Here is a 13,464-nt window from a genome sequence, read left to right as displayed (position 1 = left end):
GATTACGCGTCAATAAATCAGGTTTATTTGTTTCTTTCTGGTGATATTAACATTGATGTACGAGCTGCAGTGTATCACCGTCAGAGAATTAGTTTGTATCATTGGTGCATGCTTACGGTTTTTGTAATCACATCGATGCGCGACGCGTATTACATTTTCCAGTTCCACAACCATATACATTATTATAATCACTAATGCTGACGGTAGAACGACTTCCAGTACAACAATGTCTGACATCAGCGATAACCTTCCTGTATTTGTTTTTTTTTCATGGGCAGACCCCATCAAATCCCCACCAGTATTCTTTTGCTAAATCAACGAATCTATGCAATTACTTTGGACCGTTCTCGAACTGCAGTTACTGCCCTTGAGTGGTGCGACGTGTCATCTTTGAACGACGCGGATGATTCGTGTATTGCATTCATAACAAAAATCAAGGTTGTATATGACACATGCTTTACATAACAATGCTTTCAAAAACAAAAAGACAGAAAACCTTGGATCACGTGTGAATTAATGCGAAAAATAAAAAAACAAAGATAAATTGTTCGTTCACTTTTTGAAATCTAGAGAGTTTTCAAAGTTGCAGCATACAAAAATATCGCAACCAGTTAAATCCGGAGCAGAGAGTAGCTAAAATACAGGATTTTAATGAGGAATTTTCACGTTCACCTAACAAAAGTGTGAAGAACCAATGGGACTATTTAAATAAAATTTTAAACTACGGTTCTAAAAACACTGTTACGTCGATCGATCGCTTACGAAATATGGGCTTGAACTAACTGGAGGAGACCTCTCTAACGAATTTAATATTTTTTTGCATTATTATTACTGAAGCGCTGTGCTGTTCTAGCACTATCACAAATTATGTATATCACGCTCCTGGTGTTTCACATTCGCTTTTTGTGTTTTTCACAACGGATGTGAGAAAGTGAGATAATTACACTGTCTTCGAATCTTAGAACAACTAAAGCTGAAAACAAAGATGGACTTCAAATCAAACCTTGTAAGCATGTTGTCGACTTTTAGCCCCTCTGTTCGTGCATATTTATAACCATACTCTTCGCGCAACAGTTTTTCCAGAAGAAATGCAGGTAGCGAAAGTTACTTTCATCCACAAAGAGGGTGACGCTTCAAACTTTTCTAACTTTCGAGCAACCTCGATTCTTTCGGTATTATTAAAATGCTTAGATAAATGTGATATATGTCAGAATTAAGAAGTGATTCCTAATGAAACATTGTCTTCTCTGATTGTCAATCAGGTTTGCGACAGAAAATGTCCACATAAGCAGCATTTATGAAGCAAGAGGACATTATAAGTGATGGATTTAAAGCAACACAATTAGTACTCCGGATATTTATATATGTAGGCTTTCCGAAAGTTTTCGTCTCCTGAATCACGACCTACTAATACGAAAAATTCAACACTATGGAATAAGAGGAAATAGTCTAACATTATTCAAATATTACCTGAAACTGCGAAAACAAATGGTTGTCATAACCGCGCATCACCCATCCGGTATCGTGTTTTAGGGTCTTTATATAGCATTTTAGGGCCTCTACTGTTCCTTCTGTACATTAACTATATATTTTTTGCCCCCGCTACAGTAACTATTATAGTGTACGCCGATGACTTAACCATACTAATTTCAAGGAAAACAGAACGAGAAGTATTCAACAATGGCAATTATATTTGGAAAACTTTCGACGATAGGTACTCAAAAACTGCTTAAAGATTAATACAAATAAAAGTAAAGGCATCTTGTTCAGACTGAAAATCAGACTATACCGCTGTAACTTTGATCTTGTTTTAGGGGATCGTAAAATTGAGATCGTACCAACTGTTGAAAGTATAGGCGTGTTTTTTACTGAATTCTTAGTCTGGATGCGCATGTCGATACCGTAAGGTTAAGAATAAACACAATAAACGGTATAATAAATCGCCAGACACGTACTTCCTCAACAGGCAAAGATTTTGATATATAATGCATATATATACTACCAATTATTTCGTACTGTTTTACTATATGGGGCAAAAACACTTTGTGTTATTGACCGATGAAAATAAGTCGGTTTCAGCGAATTTTAAACCGCTGTTTTTAACACTCGTTGGTGTTGCTGTTCTCCATTTTGTGTGTACAATGCATCTGTCCGAACGACGTGTCACCTGCCGGCGCAGGTCGTTTCTCAAGCTGCTGCAGAAAGCAGCATTTTGCTCGGCGTCTGCTCTTTCTGATGTTCAAACTGTACCACGAAGAGAGACATAAACTTGTGCTGTGTGTGTGTGTATACATACATACAGCTTGCGCGTCCGGTGTGCAGCGCTGTCGGTCGTTTTTCCGAACAACGAAAGCCGCATGTCCGTAGTAAAGAGTAGCGATCGGCCACTACGTTTAGGAAGCCACGTTAGCACCTGCATTGTGGAGATGGAAACGCGCCAAAATTATAAACGATAAACTGGCACTGACAGCGGATCGAAACACGCTCGTCGGCTCTCTACGACGAACATGCCGGCTTCCTTCCTGGCGGGCTTTCTTCGTGTCCAGTAGGAAAGCACCACTTGAAGGATAGCGTCATGATAACAACTGTCTTGCGTGTTTCTGAACACGCTCTGCAACCTTTCTAATGCAACTGGTGTCCTATAAAACGAATGTGTAAAATTTTGCATTTATTGATAAGCTAATGAGCTCGCTAATCGCAGTTCAAATACTCGGGGAGCCTTCGAACGATTCGACTTTGATTTTAATCGCCGAAGATGTCCAGCTTTTTTTTTAACGAAGAGCTTGATTCAAGCTACGTGACGTAGTCGGTATAAATATATGTTTTTACCATTGTTCCACTGTTATCGCTGTATGTAGTTTCCAGCCGCTTGCATGTAAGTTTCTTAAACGCGAAAAAAAAAGAAAAGAAAAAGGGGTATTGAAACTCGTATTCGACATAGTCGATACGAGTTTCGTTGTCGCTTCGCAGATGTAGGCTCGAGCTCGAAATGTTCGTGATCGGGCGAGTTGGAATTTTGTGAAAAGAATACTTTTCGCGCAGAAAAGAAACAAAGGACAAAAGAACACGTTCAAGATGACAGACCAGGAGCCAGAAGTTTGAGAATTCCGAGAAATGTACATTAAATATTTATTCGCGAGGTGTCTCGTTGCTTGTCCTCTTGCTTACTTGTACTTTGAAACGGTTCTATTATTTCAACTGTATTCGTTTCTTATCACCCTTAGCAACGAGTGGCTGATCAAGACAATAGTACTACACTGCTGTCTTCAGTTCGTACCGATGACGCAGGACGAAAAGAATGGAGAGCGTAAGAAAGAGGTCTTTATACAATATGCGGCACCTGTTTCCAGAGAAACCGATGTGGAGATAGCTGGTCATAAAACTTCGAAGAAAACTGCGTCATAAACTGCTGAAGAAACAAGGTGGACCGTGACTTTGATGGGGTGAATTTTCCGGAGCGGGTATACAATGAGAACGTTGCAATACCGGCGCGATTTTTCACGCGATACATGCCTGGCAACGCAAACCCGTGAATTTAAAAGGCACCGTGCGTGCTGCCGTGCCGCTACGGCATGGCGGATGCACTGTGCAACTGCTGTAAGGTTCGTGAATATTAAGAACTTTGAAATAGATAATCGAATATTGTCTTGTATTCAACTCGAGCAAGGAAATCGAATAGGGCAATATTCGCAAGTCTTCGAATCTAGTAGCCACAATTCGGATCCGGATATTTCTCGAATAGCTTTCGAATAGTTGACGTCGTTGTTGACTGTACAAGATGAAACATAAAATTGAAGCAAAGATAAGCGCTAAATTGCATGCCAGCTGCAGTGGACATAACGTACTGGAGCACGCTACGTTGCTCAGACAGCCAGACTTTTTCGGCGAAACACGATCACTCGCAGCAAGATAATGTTACACGGCACTCGGAAGTGGTGGTTGTTTGGCACTTTCTATAGGTGCGATAACTGCGTCCTCTCATCGGATTAAATACGTTTCCTAGCGACACACTTCACACAATGGTGGCATCATCTGGCGCCACTAGAGAAGAAGTGTCCCCCGCTTTGCTGTCAGCGCAGGCTGCGCGCGTTCTTCGTTTCGTCGTAGAGGTGCACAGAAATACTAATTGGCCAACAAGGCTGCCTTCTTATTCTTGATACGATAATGCTTGACCGCGAGCACTCCGAAGAGCGCCGATTTGGCTAGCAGACTACTCGGTTGTATTTTAATGGTTGTATTTTGTGCGTTTAATAAAGCATGTTTTTATAATGCGCAGTGTAATGACAGAAACTTTTGAAATCTTGTGAATACGATGCAGGATGTGGAGGCTGTACACTATGGTGAGAAGGTCGAACATTATTCGCAATGTGTCCGAAAAATATTAGATATTCGATTCCATTTGCTTCAGGCACTCTTCGGTTCGTATTCGATTCGATTCTATTCTGGCGCCGGACACCGCTCGTAACTTGAGTTAAGTAAAGCTCCATATTTAAGCACGGTTCCAGGTAGAGGTGTGTGAAAAAGTGGTCCGGATAAATAGATGTATGTGGAATACTGTACAGCACCTATGTCATAACAGCACCTATTTCACTGCAGCATAGTTCTACATACTTATTGTTATGTGTATTTAAAATGTAAAAAAAAGATATTCAATATATGCAGCACAGTTTCACATATTTTGCGGTATTATGTGAAACGAGGTTCCATTCAGGCCAGTGGAACGTATTCGTAAGAATTTCCGCTTATAGCTGGAACCAAAGCGGACCAAAGACTGTGAGTGTAGAAATTAATTGTGACAAGGCTAAGCGGAACGAGATAATTAAACACAGTTCCGCTAATCTAATTTTCTTTCACTAAACTTTCGAGGTTGTTGAATCAATACGTACTTTGTAATCGTTTCTGTGGTCAAAACCTAGACGCATGTACAAACATTGATCTGACAGCTGCCCTTCGGCGTCTGCGATATGATCACTTTCGTTCATTATGACGAGCGGACCTAATTTGTCAGCAGGCTTAATTAAATTACTACATCCGATGGTTGGCCATAGCCCCTCCATGGCTACATATTCTCTATGGAAAAAATACATTTCAAAATCTTAGGTTTTTCGAATACACACTCGCCACGTCTCGCTGGACGACTCAATATAAAGATTATAGGCACTTGTCGCACTGGGTAGGCAGGGAACGTTGTTTCACTGGAGGTAAATTAGTAAGTCTGCCTTCGGAAGTAGATCGTAAATGTACTCTCGCGGTCGCAAATTTTGTCCGAAGTTTTTTTTTTGAGATCTTTCACCAATTGAAAATTCGCAATAGCCGCCACTAATTGCTGGGCAGAAATAAAATTACACCCAGAAAGATAGTGCACTGATTTCTCCGTAGTGCCGATACGCTGGAAGAAGGGACAGTAATGCCCGTGTACAGAAATGCATGACTGGGTCTAAATGACGCATGTCGCGAACGCGCCGAGGGAAACGCAATGAGCGTCTTGCTGGGCACGTTCACGCCAGGCTTCATTTAGGTCAAGTCAAGCATGGGCTTCGAGCTGAGATGCATTTTTGTATGCGGGGGTAACAGTGTCATTTGGTGTCGGACTTCTTCTGGCCATTTGTTTACAACGCGTATAGATACCGTACTGCGACATCGCACACGGAAGTTTCACGGAAGCAGGATGCTAGGACAACAAATAAACCACAATATTTCTAACAAGCATCAATATTTATTTTGTTCTCATGCGTAGACACGAGCATATATTCTTAAAATTATTATCACAGCTAGATGTGTACGGAACGTACAAGCACGATATGTCGGGCGCTGACTACAGGAGGCGAAAGCGCGTAGGTCAATCGTCCACGAGAGTGAGGAACAGCGCAGAGTCCGTTTCTTCAACCCAGTTGCGCATGTAACTTTTGCGCACGCCACGCAACAAGTTGCTCAAATACACATGCCCACATTGCACACTGGCGACAGACGTAACAGAGGTTCGTCAAGTCCTGTCCTAGCCACTTCATGGCACTCGCGCCTAACGTTGTTTCAATACACGAACATCCGTACTTAGCTGTTCGCGGTGTGATCCAGGGAGCGTCACGAAACTCCATTATCATGCACCACGAGAGTCCTAGAAAAAAATGCATTCAGCCCTGATATTAACATGAAGATGCCTTGGCAACTACGGCCCGAAAAAGAAACACTTCTGTGTATTTACTTGGTGCTTGCCTATGGTGCTTACTGCTCTGCCCTTCGCGGCCTCTCGAATCCGGCGCACTAAATAACAACGTTGCTAGCACATGTTGATTAGCTGTACCGCAGCAGAGTAGCTTTAAGTGTCCCATTTCTTTGTAAAGCACCGAGGAGCGTCGCTATTCTCTAGAGGACTTTGAGAAACAACAAAACGTAGCCTTTAATTGTGTAGCACCCACGTCATGCGCAAGTGCACCTACACCTTGCGTGCACATACTGAGGTGAAAGCATGCACAGCTCCATCCCGCGGGAAACACCCTGCGTGGCACAGCTTCTCTCGATAACCGCGAGCATGCAGCAAACAAAACGATGCACTTCCTAAGCAGCGCCTGCGTGTGTTCAAATCTGACTCTGGTGAGCAGTTGCAGGACCAGGACAACAATCTCGTGTTCGCCCTCGTGCATGCATGCAAAGTACTACGCACAATCTACATTCGTGGGAGATCGACAGGCAGCGATCGCGCGTTGGGCCTTCGCCGCTCGTGGGTGACGCTGATATTCTGTGGAGTCACTGGTGCTTTCGGGTTCTTTTTGAAACCTGTGTGCGGTCTAAGTGAATCATTGCACCACCGCCAACTGCAAGCGGTCTGAAAGCGCTGCAAATGATAACTTCATATCTGTCTCATGGCACACAATGCCGTCGGTTTTCACGGTGGCGACATGGAATAAGATACTCGCGGCTCCACCACGGGGCGTTCTTTAGCGTGCGTGCTCTTCAGTCAGTGTCGCGAAGCAAGGCGCCGACAGCCGCGCTGGACGGCGGTCAAGAGATGAGCCAGGCGAGCCTGGCTCTGACGGCCGAGCTCTCGGGCAGAGTGAGCGCCCACTTGCGCAGGCCCGTGAGGAGCACACAGGCGGTGACGAGCACTGCGCCGGACATGGTGTAACGGTCGGGCACCTCGCCGAAGAACGCCACCTGCCAGACGAACACGAACACGATGTCGGCCGCCGACCGGACCACGGACACGGGGCCCGCCTGCTCGAGCTGAAGGGCCCGCGTGAGCAGCACCTGGCCGCCGAAGCTGAACGCCCCGAGCACCACGAGGAGCCAGCGGTCGATGCCACAGCGGGGCAGCTCCAACTGACCGACGGTCAGCAGAGAGATGGTGGCCGTCTCCAGGATGGCGACCCAGCCGAAGTTGAACATGATCACCGAGTGGTGGACGCCCTTGACCTTGCGCACCACGATGTAGACGCTGGCTCCGAACACGGTCGACGAGAGTGCGGCGAGCACGCCGCGTGCCTGCACGGGGCCCTGCTCGGCGCCGCCGAACAGCAGCGGCACCTTGGTGATGAGCGCGAGGCCCGCCAGGGTGACCAGCACGGCGGCCACGTGGAAGAAGCCGCACGGTTCCTTGAGGAAGAGCTTGGCCAGCGCCGACACGAACACGGGCACGCTGAATATGATAACGGACGCGTCGGCGATGGGCATGTAGTGGATGGCGTAGAAGCGCAGGAACAGGCTGGTGGCGCCCAGCAGTCCGCGCAGCACCAGCAGCCGGCGCACGCCCCGGGGCCCGAGCGGTGACTCGCGGCTCAGCACCACCAGCGGTGCCGTGAACACCAGGATGCCCAGGAAGCGCACCACGGCCAGCTCGGCCGCCGAGATGTAACTGCGCCGCGTGGGTTGTTGATTGGCTGTGTTACATGGGCTCCTCGACGATATACATTGTCACACGAGTGGGGCGAACAATTCTCAAGCACACGCGGGGTAGTAAATCGCAATAAAGAGAAAGCCCCCGCATAAAAGAAAGGGGAGAAAGAACGAAATACTGTCTTTTTTTTTTCTCGGACTATACTAGTTTATATGTTAAAATTTTGAGGGGTGCAGACTACCTATAGGCGCGGACTATACAGGATTTAATTTTTTTAGATCTCAAGCACGCTTGAAGTGTCACACTGCGTCTACACACTGCGTTCACACTGCGTCTACATTTCGTTCGTCGGTGCATACGAGCAATATTTCCAGTCCATATTGGCAACTCGCGATATCCGAGGGAATGCTGCTCGCAATACGTAGAGTGGCTGCTTTTGTGTGCGTCGACTTGTGAGCATATGCGCGAAAACTCGTTGCAAAATGTGCCACACATTTAGATGTAACTTCACACATGCGCAAAGCACAAGAACAGTATGCTAGTAGGGTACTATTACTACTGATTGGATACTACCCAGACTTTTACTAATTGACAATAAAATATTTGCTTCTCCGCTGTATACTATACTGCTGTAGTCAGGAAAATACGGTAAATCAATATTCGCATAGTCTGATCGCTCGGACTGTCGCGCACAGTTGCGCCAAAGTGCTGGGGCTACACTCGAGTCACAAAAGCATAAGTCTGCAAACTCACTCATGAGCCAACTGACTCAAATTTACCCAGACTCGGACGTGAGTCTGAATGAACCCAGCTGAGTAGACTTTTGGCGAGTCTGAGCACGAGTGAGCCCTCAGGAAAAAAATGTTTCGTGAGTGCGTCTGAGTGAGTTCCAGTTACTATACCAACCTGGCAAAAAAAAAAGAAACGTCATGGCGGCAACGTCATCGCTCCCCATCGCGATGACGTCGCCGTCATCGCGATGACGGCGACGTCAACGCGATGGGGAGCGCTTACAGCGCACGTAGACCAAAAAAAAAAAAAACGTTATCGCAACACCGGCAACGCAAGTTGACGCCGCTAAGTCTACACTGTCACGACGCCACGCTTCGACCCCACCTCAGTGTCTCTCCTGTGCTTCTCTTTTTCTTACTATTCCTGCTTAAAAGCACACTGGAAGCAGGTTCGGAAGGGAAGTGGGGGAAGGCTCGCTGCGAAGCGCGATACATCTGGACGCATGCACGTAGCTGATCCTTCCATCCTGGCTGCCAAGATCAGACAAAGCTAGACGCTACGACGCTGTGGGCTGCGGTGTTGCGAGAAGCGAACGAGATCGACCTCGGCTGAGTTTGTCGAGTTGGGTATAGCTCGGTAGGCTCAGTTACCGTTACCGTTCAAAGCGCGCTCGACCTCTCCCCCGTTCTCTTTGGACTGAGCGTCCACGTTCCTGGCTTTGTGCGGAAGCGGCGCTGGCTGGCATTCAGCGCAACTGACACCATGCAGGGCACTGGTCGTTTGCAGGTCGTGCTGCACACCAACGCTTGTGGCATATTCTATAATAGGTACTCCTGCTGCTTCTGCGGAGCAATCATCGAAGTGCTCACTGTCAACCACGACCTTCGAGAATGAGCTGGACTTTCAGCGGTGCTCTCGTGAATCACACTTCGATTGAACATCGGTTTAGCGATGTAGCTTCGCTCGGACACTTTGGTGCCGTCGAAGAATGAAAAAAGAAAAAAGAAGCTAGCAGAGAGCGTGATGATAGGCATGCCGGCCGTTTCTTAGATCACACCTCGTTCCTCTGCGGGGCCCACCTGCGCGTTGACTCTTGGGGAACAGGCCCTCCACGGTTCCCGGACATTTTCAAGACATTACTTCGTACGTAGTAGCACTTAGTGGCGGCCTAATCACGTTTTTTTTTTTATAATTGGGCTTCATGATGACCATGTGACGCTCCCTCCTAGTCCTTTCTTTTTTTAATGTTCGGCTCGCATTCAGCGCGATCGACAGCAAACATGGATGTCAGAGCCGTGTCACTGGTGGAAGTGCACATGTGCATTTATGACATTTGGTGCCATAGACGCAGCTGCTGTTGATTCTGCGGACCAACTGGGACTTGCGATATTTTCAGCCCCTAGAGAGATGTCCGACGATTCATAACGCAAAGCAGCGAGCCCGACAGTCAGCGGGTGCTCTCGTGAATCGTAGTTGAAAAATGGCATTACTCAAAGTGAAGTTTTCTTCATGCACAATTTTAGCAGCGTCCTCTTGTATTTACGAGGCAGCCCGCATACCGTACAGTGTGATAGAAAGGACCGAGTTTTATCCTGAGCTGCTAAAAACGCAAACGCACGAGCCGCACGTACGCATGAATCAGAATTTACAATTTTGTTCTAAAGTCTCTTTTAGCAAACGTATACTAAAACATGGCGGCACCCACGGAAGCGCGGTGGAAAGGCTAACGTGCAGCTGGGAGCCTCGTAGCGGCCGCATGACCGGGGCGTCGGTGATAAATCGTCACTAATAACAGTCAGCACCCATAACACTTCCGACGAAGGGTGAGAGAACTCGCTTACACAGATGTGCTCCCGCATGGGTTGCAGAAAATAGTGCTAGCCTTTCCTCCTTCCCCACAATAACCACTTCTCTTTGATGAATGATTGGTTGCTCAAATTTTATAGATCGGCAAACTTACCCATGAGTTCGCTCACTCAGACTCAATCAGAATCAGCTTGACCCGTAAGTCTGAGACCGAGTGAACGCGGAGTAGAATTTTAGTAAGGTTGAGTCCGAGTGAGCCCGGCTGAAAAGAATTCTGTTGAGTCTGAGTCAGAGTGAGCCCTAGGCAAACAATATTTTATGAGAGTTTGAGTGAGTTCTATTTATTTTGCGTATACCCATGGCCCCGAGTATTTCAGTGTTTGCATAGCCACCGCACTGTTCCTCTAACCCAAAATGGAGGCGCCTTTTTGCTTCTGCTTAAACGCCGTTCCTACGCGTCTGTTCCCGTCAGGAGGAACAAGAAATGCCACCATCCCGATCTTGCTACGTCAAGCTTCATGCTGTTTGTGTGTCAAGATTGGTTTCCAAACAGAAATGGCAGAGCAGATCGATTCGTTGGCGTTGAACGAGTGCGGTCAACTTGGCGCAACGGCACGTAGCAGAACGTGGTTTCGGTTAGGCGTAGCTCACAGTACGGAGCAGGGTGGTACGCACTTGAGTCTCTTGACAATGACGGTGCAGATGGAGAAGAAGAAGCTGGACAGCGAGGAGAAGGCCAGGCCTTTGTACAGCTCCCACGAGTGACCAGAGGAGGAAGGGGAGCCGTCTTCATCTTCGTCATCGCCGGCTGTTCCGTTGGCGTAAGGCTTGCCGTCCACGGCGGCGGCGGAGTAGCCATCGTGCTCTTCGTCGGCCGTCTGCAGCAGCGGCAGGGCCAGCGAACACGACGAGGAGGTCGGCATGGGCCGCCGCCGGCTGGTGGGAGGAGCCTGGCCCGACGCTGCTCAGGACGCCTCATCGCCAAAGGCCATCTGAATAAGTAAATAAATAAATAAATAAATAAATAAATAAATAAATAAATAAATAAATAAATAAATAAATAAATAAATAAATAAATAAATAAATCCTTGCATGCAGTTTAACACAAATGGGAAGTGGTAAGGAGTTATTCTGGTGAGAACACAGTAGGCGTTGTGGCTAAACTAAAAGTGAACATATGTAATTAACCCTAGCACATGCCCATGAGAACCGTTCTAACGCAGCTTAAGACAGCAGGCACAATGAAAAGCGTGCTGGGCGATGAGGACCCTGCGAAAACAGCTGCAGAGATATGTATCACTTCTAATTTCGACCCGCCGTGGTTGCTCAGTGGCTATGGTGTTGGGCTGCTGAGCACGAGGTCGCGGGATCGAATCCCGGCCACGGCGGCCGCTTTTCGATGGGGGCGAAATGCGAAAACACCCGTGTGCTTAGATTTAGGTGCACGTTAAAGAACCCCAGGTGGTCAAAATTTCCGGAGTCCTCCACTACGGCGTGCCTCATAATCAGAAAGTGGTTTTGGCACGTAAAACCCCAAATATTATTATATTATTCTAATTTCGATTTTAAGAACACAACGTGATGAGACGCAAATGTTAAAAAACAGGGAGAGCACCATCTAGAGGAACATCTTTCAATACAAGTTCCTCTGTATAAGCGCGTGTCCCTCGCAGTGCTTGTAAATACACTGGCTTCGAGAGCTTCAGGTTTTGTGAAAAATAGAAAGGGAGACAAATTTGTCGGCTAAGCAAGTAGAGCAAGAAGAATATTTCAGTACAAGTATGCTTAAGCGCTTCAGACATTTAAACTACTGTTCCGATTTCGGTTTACGGAAGTGAAAATTGCGACAAAGAAAGAAAAAAAAAACAGGAGGAAAATGGTGCTAAAGAGAGGACATCGACAACATCTTTATGCAAATTTCGCTAGATTACTGTAATACTGAGCTGGGTTACATCACGTTAGATTGCGAAAAAATGCAACTACAAATAAATAGTAGCTATAGACAGTTTCGCACGGGCCTTGGCAGGAGTGTGTTCGCGATACCAAGAAACTTCCAGTTCCGTGTCCTATCAGCTTCATATTCCGAGAAAAAAAAACATGTTTTCAAGCTGTCTTAATGTACTAGACGCCCTTTTCAGCAGTTCCAAATAAAAGAAATGCATATCATGTCTCAAGCGCACATATTTATAATTTTGCGTGTAATATACAGCTAGATTGACTTGTAAGTTTGTGGTTATATATCCGCACAGGAAAACTGTTGATCGTGTGTGCGGGTTTCTGTTTTACCTGCGACTCACCACTGCCTTTACTGTCCGTTCTATTTCTGCGAGGAAAACCGAAAACTTGCATGGATCTCTGTTTGCAGACGGCGAGATGGTCTACAGAAAGACAACGATCAACAGCCACAATTCTCGTACGCTTTGCATATACGTTTTTCGCCGAAAGCGATAATTTCTGGGGGAAAAATTAGCCGAAACTCCAAAGGCGCTGCCATACTGGGCCACACATCGTCAAACACCAAGCGCATACAAGTGGTGGCCCCTTAAAGCTGCAGCAACATCTGGCCGATCATGCACCCCATGGAGCCTTCACCGCCACTGCTACGCAGTCGGGCAGCACTCTGCGATACCCTGGCCATCCACAATAACCACAACATTCATGTGAGCGTCAGTAGCTACGACCCAAAAAGAGCTGAAGAATTTGAACGGACGCTTCGCATGCGTGCCAGAGGTGTTTTAGTTATCGTGTTCCGTTCCCTACACCGATATATTACGCTTTCGCCATTCTTTAACCATGTGCGTATTACACGTCGCTTATGCTCAATGTTTGCGCCCGCGCGTCTGTAACTGTGTAATAAAGGTTAGTAGATGCCCAGTGCTTGTCCCGTTTATTTCGTTTCTTTGTTTATTTTTTATGTACGGGAGCGCTTCAGTGCGCGCTTCCTAAGTATGCAAGCTACTCCCAACGTCACGTATTGCGTGACGCACGTGCAGTTTAATGGTTGTTCCACGTCGACTGCAATGGACACTAGTGGCGCTGGCGAACAGTCCCGGGGCCAGGCTAAATATGCACGTATAAAGTAACACCGAAGAGAG

The 13,464-nt window shown here is 46.6% G+C and overlaps 1 protein-coding gene across 12 annotated transcripts in view; it reads right to left on the bottom strand.

Annotated features, from left to right (window-relative positions):
• Nucleotides 1–5,696: 5,696 nt before the first annotated feature.
• Nucleotides 5,697–13,464, bottom strand: part of LOC135898571 (solute carrier family 35 member G1-like) — a 92,312-nt gene continuing 84,544 nt past the window's right edge. For all 12 annotated transcript variants that reach the window (XM_065427611.1, XM_065427610.1, XM_065427613.1 and 9 more), the window contains 2 exons: nucleotides 11,045–11,361; nucleotides 5,697–7,849 (listed from right to left, as the gene is read on the bottom strand). In XM_065427611.1, the coding sequence (XP_065283683.1) occupies nucleotides 7,000–7,849; nucleotides 11,045–11,292 (1,098 nt within the window). In that variant the 5' untranslated portion in view covers nucleotides 11,293–11,361 and the 3' untranslated portion in view covers nucleotides 5,697–6,999. The remainder of the gene's footprint in view (nucleotides 7,850–11,044; nucleotides 11,362–13,464) is intronic.

Source organism: Dermacentor albipictus, chromosome 2 (genome assembly GCF_038994185.2).
Source record: "Dermacentor albipictus isolate Rhodes 1998 colony chromosome 2, USDA_Dalb.pri_finalv2, whole genome shotgun sequence".
NCBI lineage: Eukaryota > Metazoa > Arthropoda > Arachnida > Ixodida > Ixodidae > Dermacentor > Dermacentor albipictus.
The sequence above is the reverse complement of the archived record's forward strand: the minus strand, read 5'-3'. Positions and strand labels throughout refer to the sequence as shown.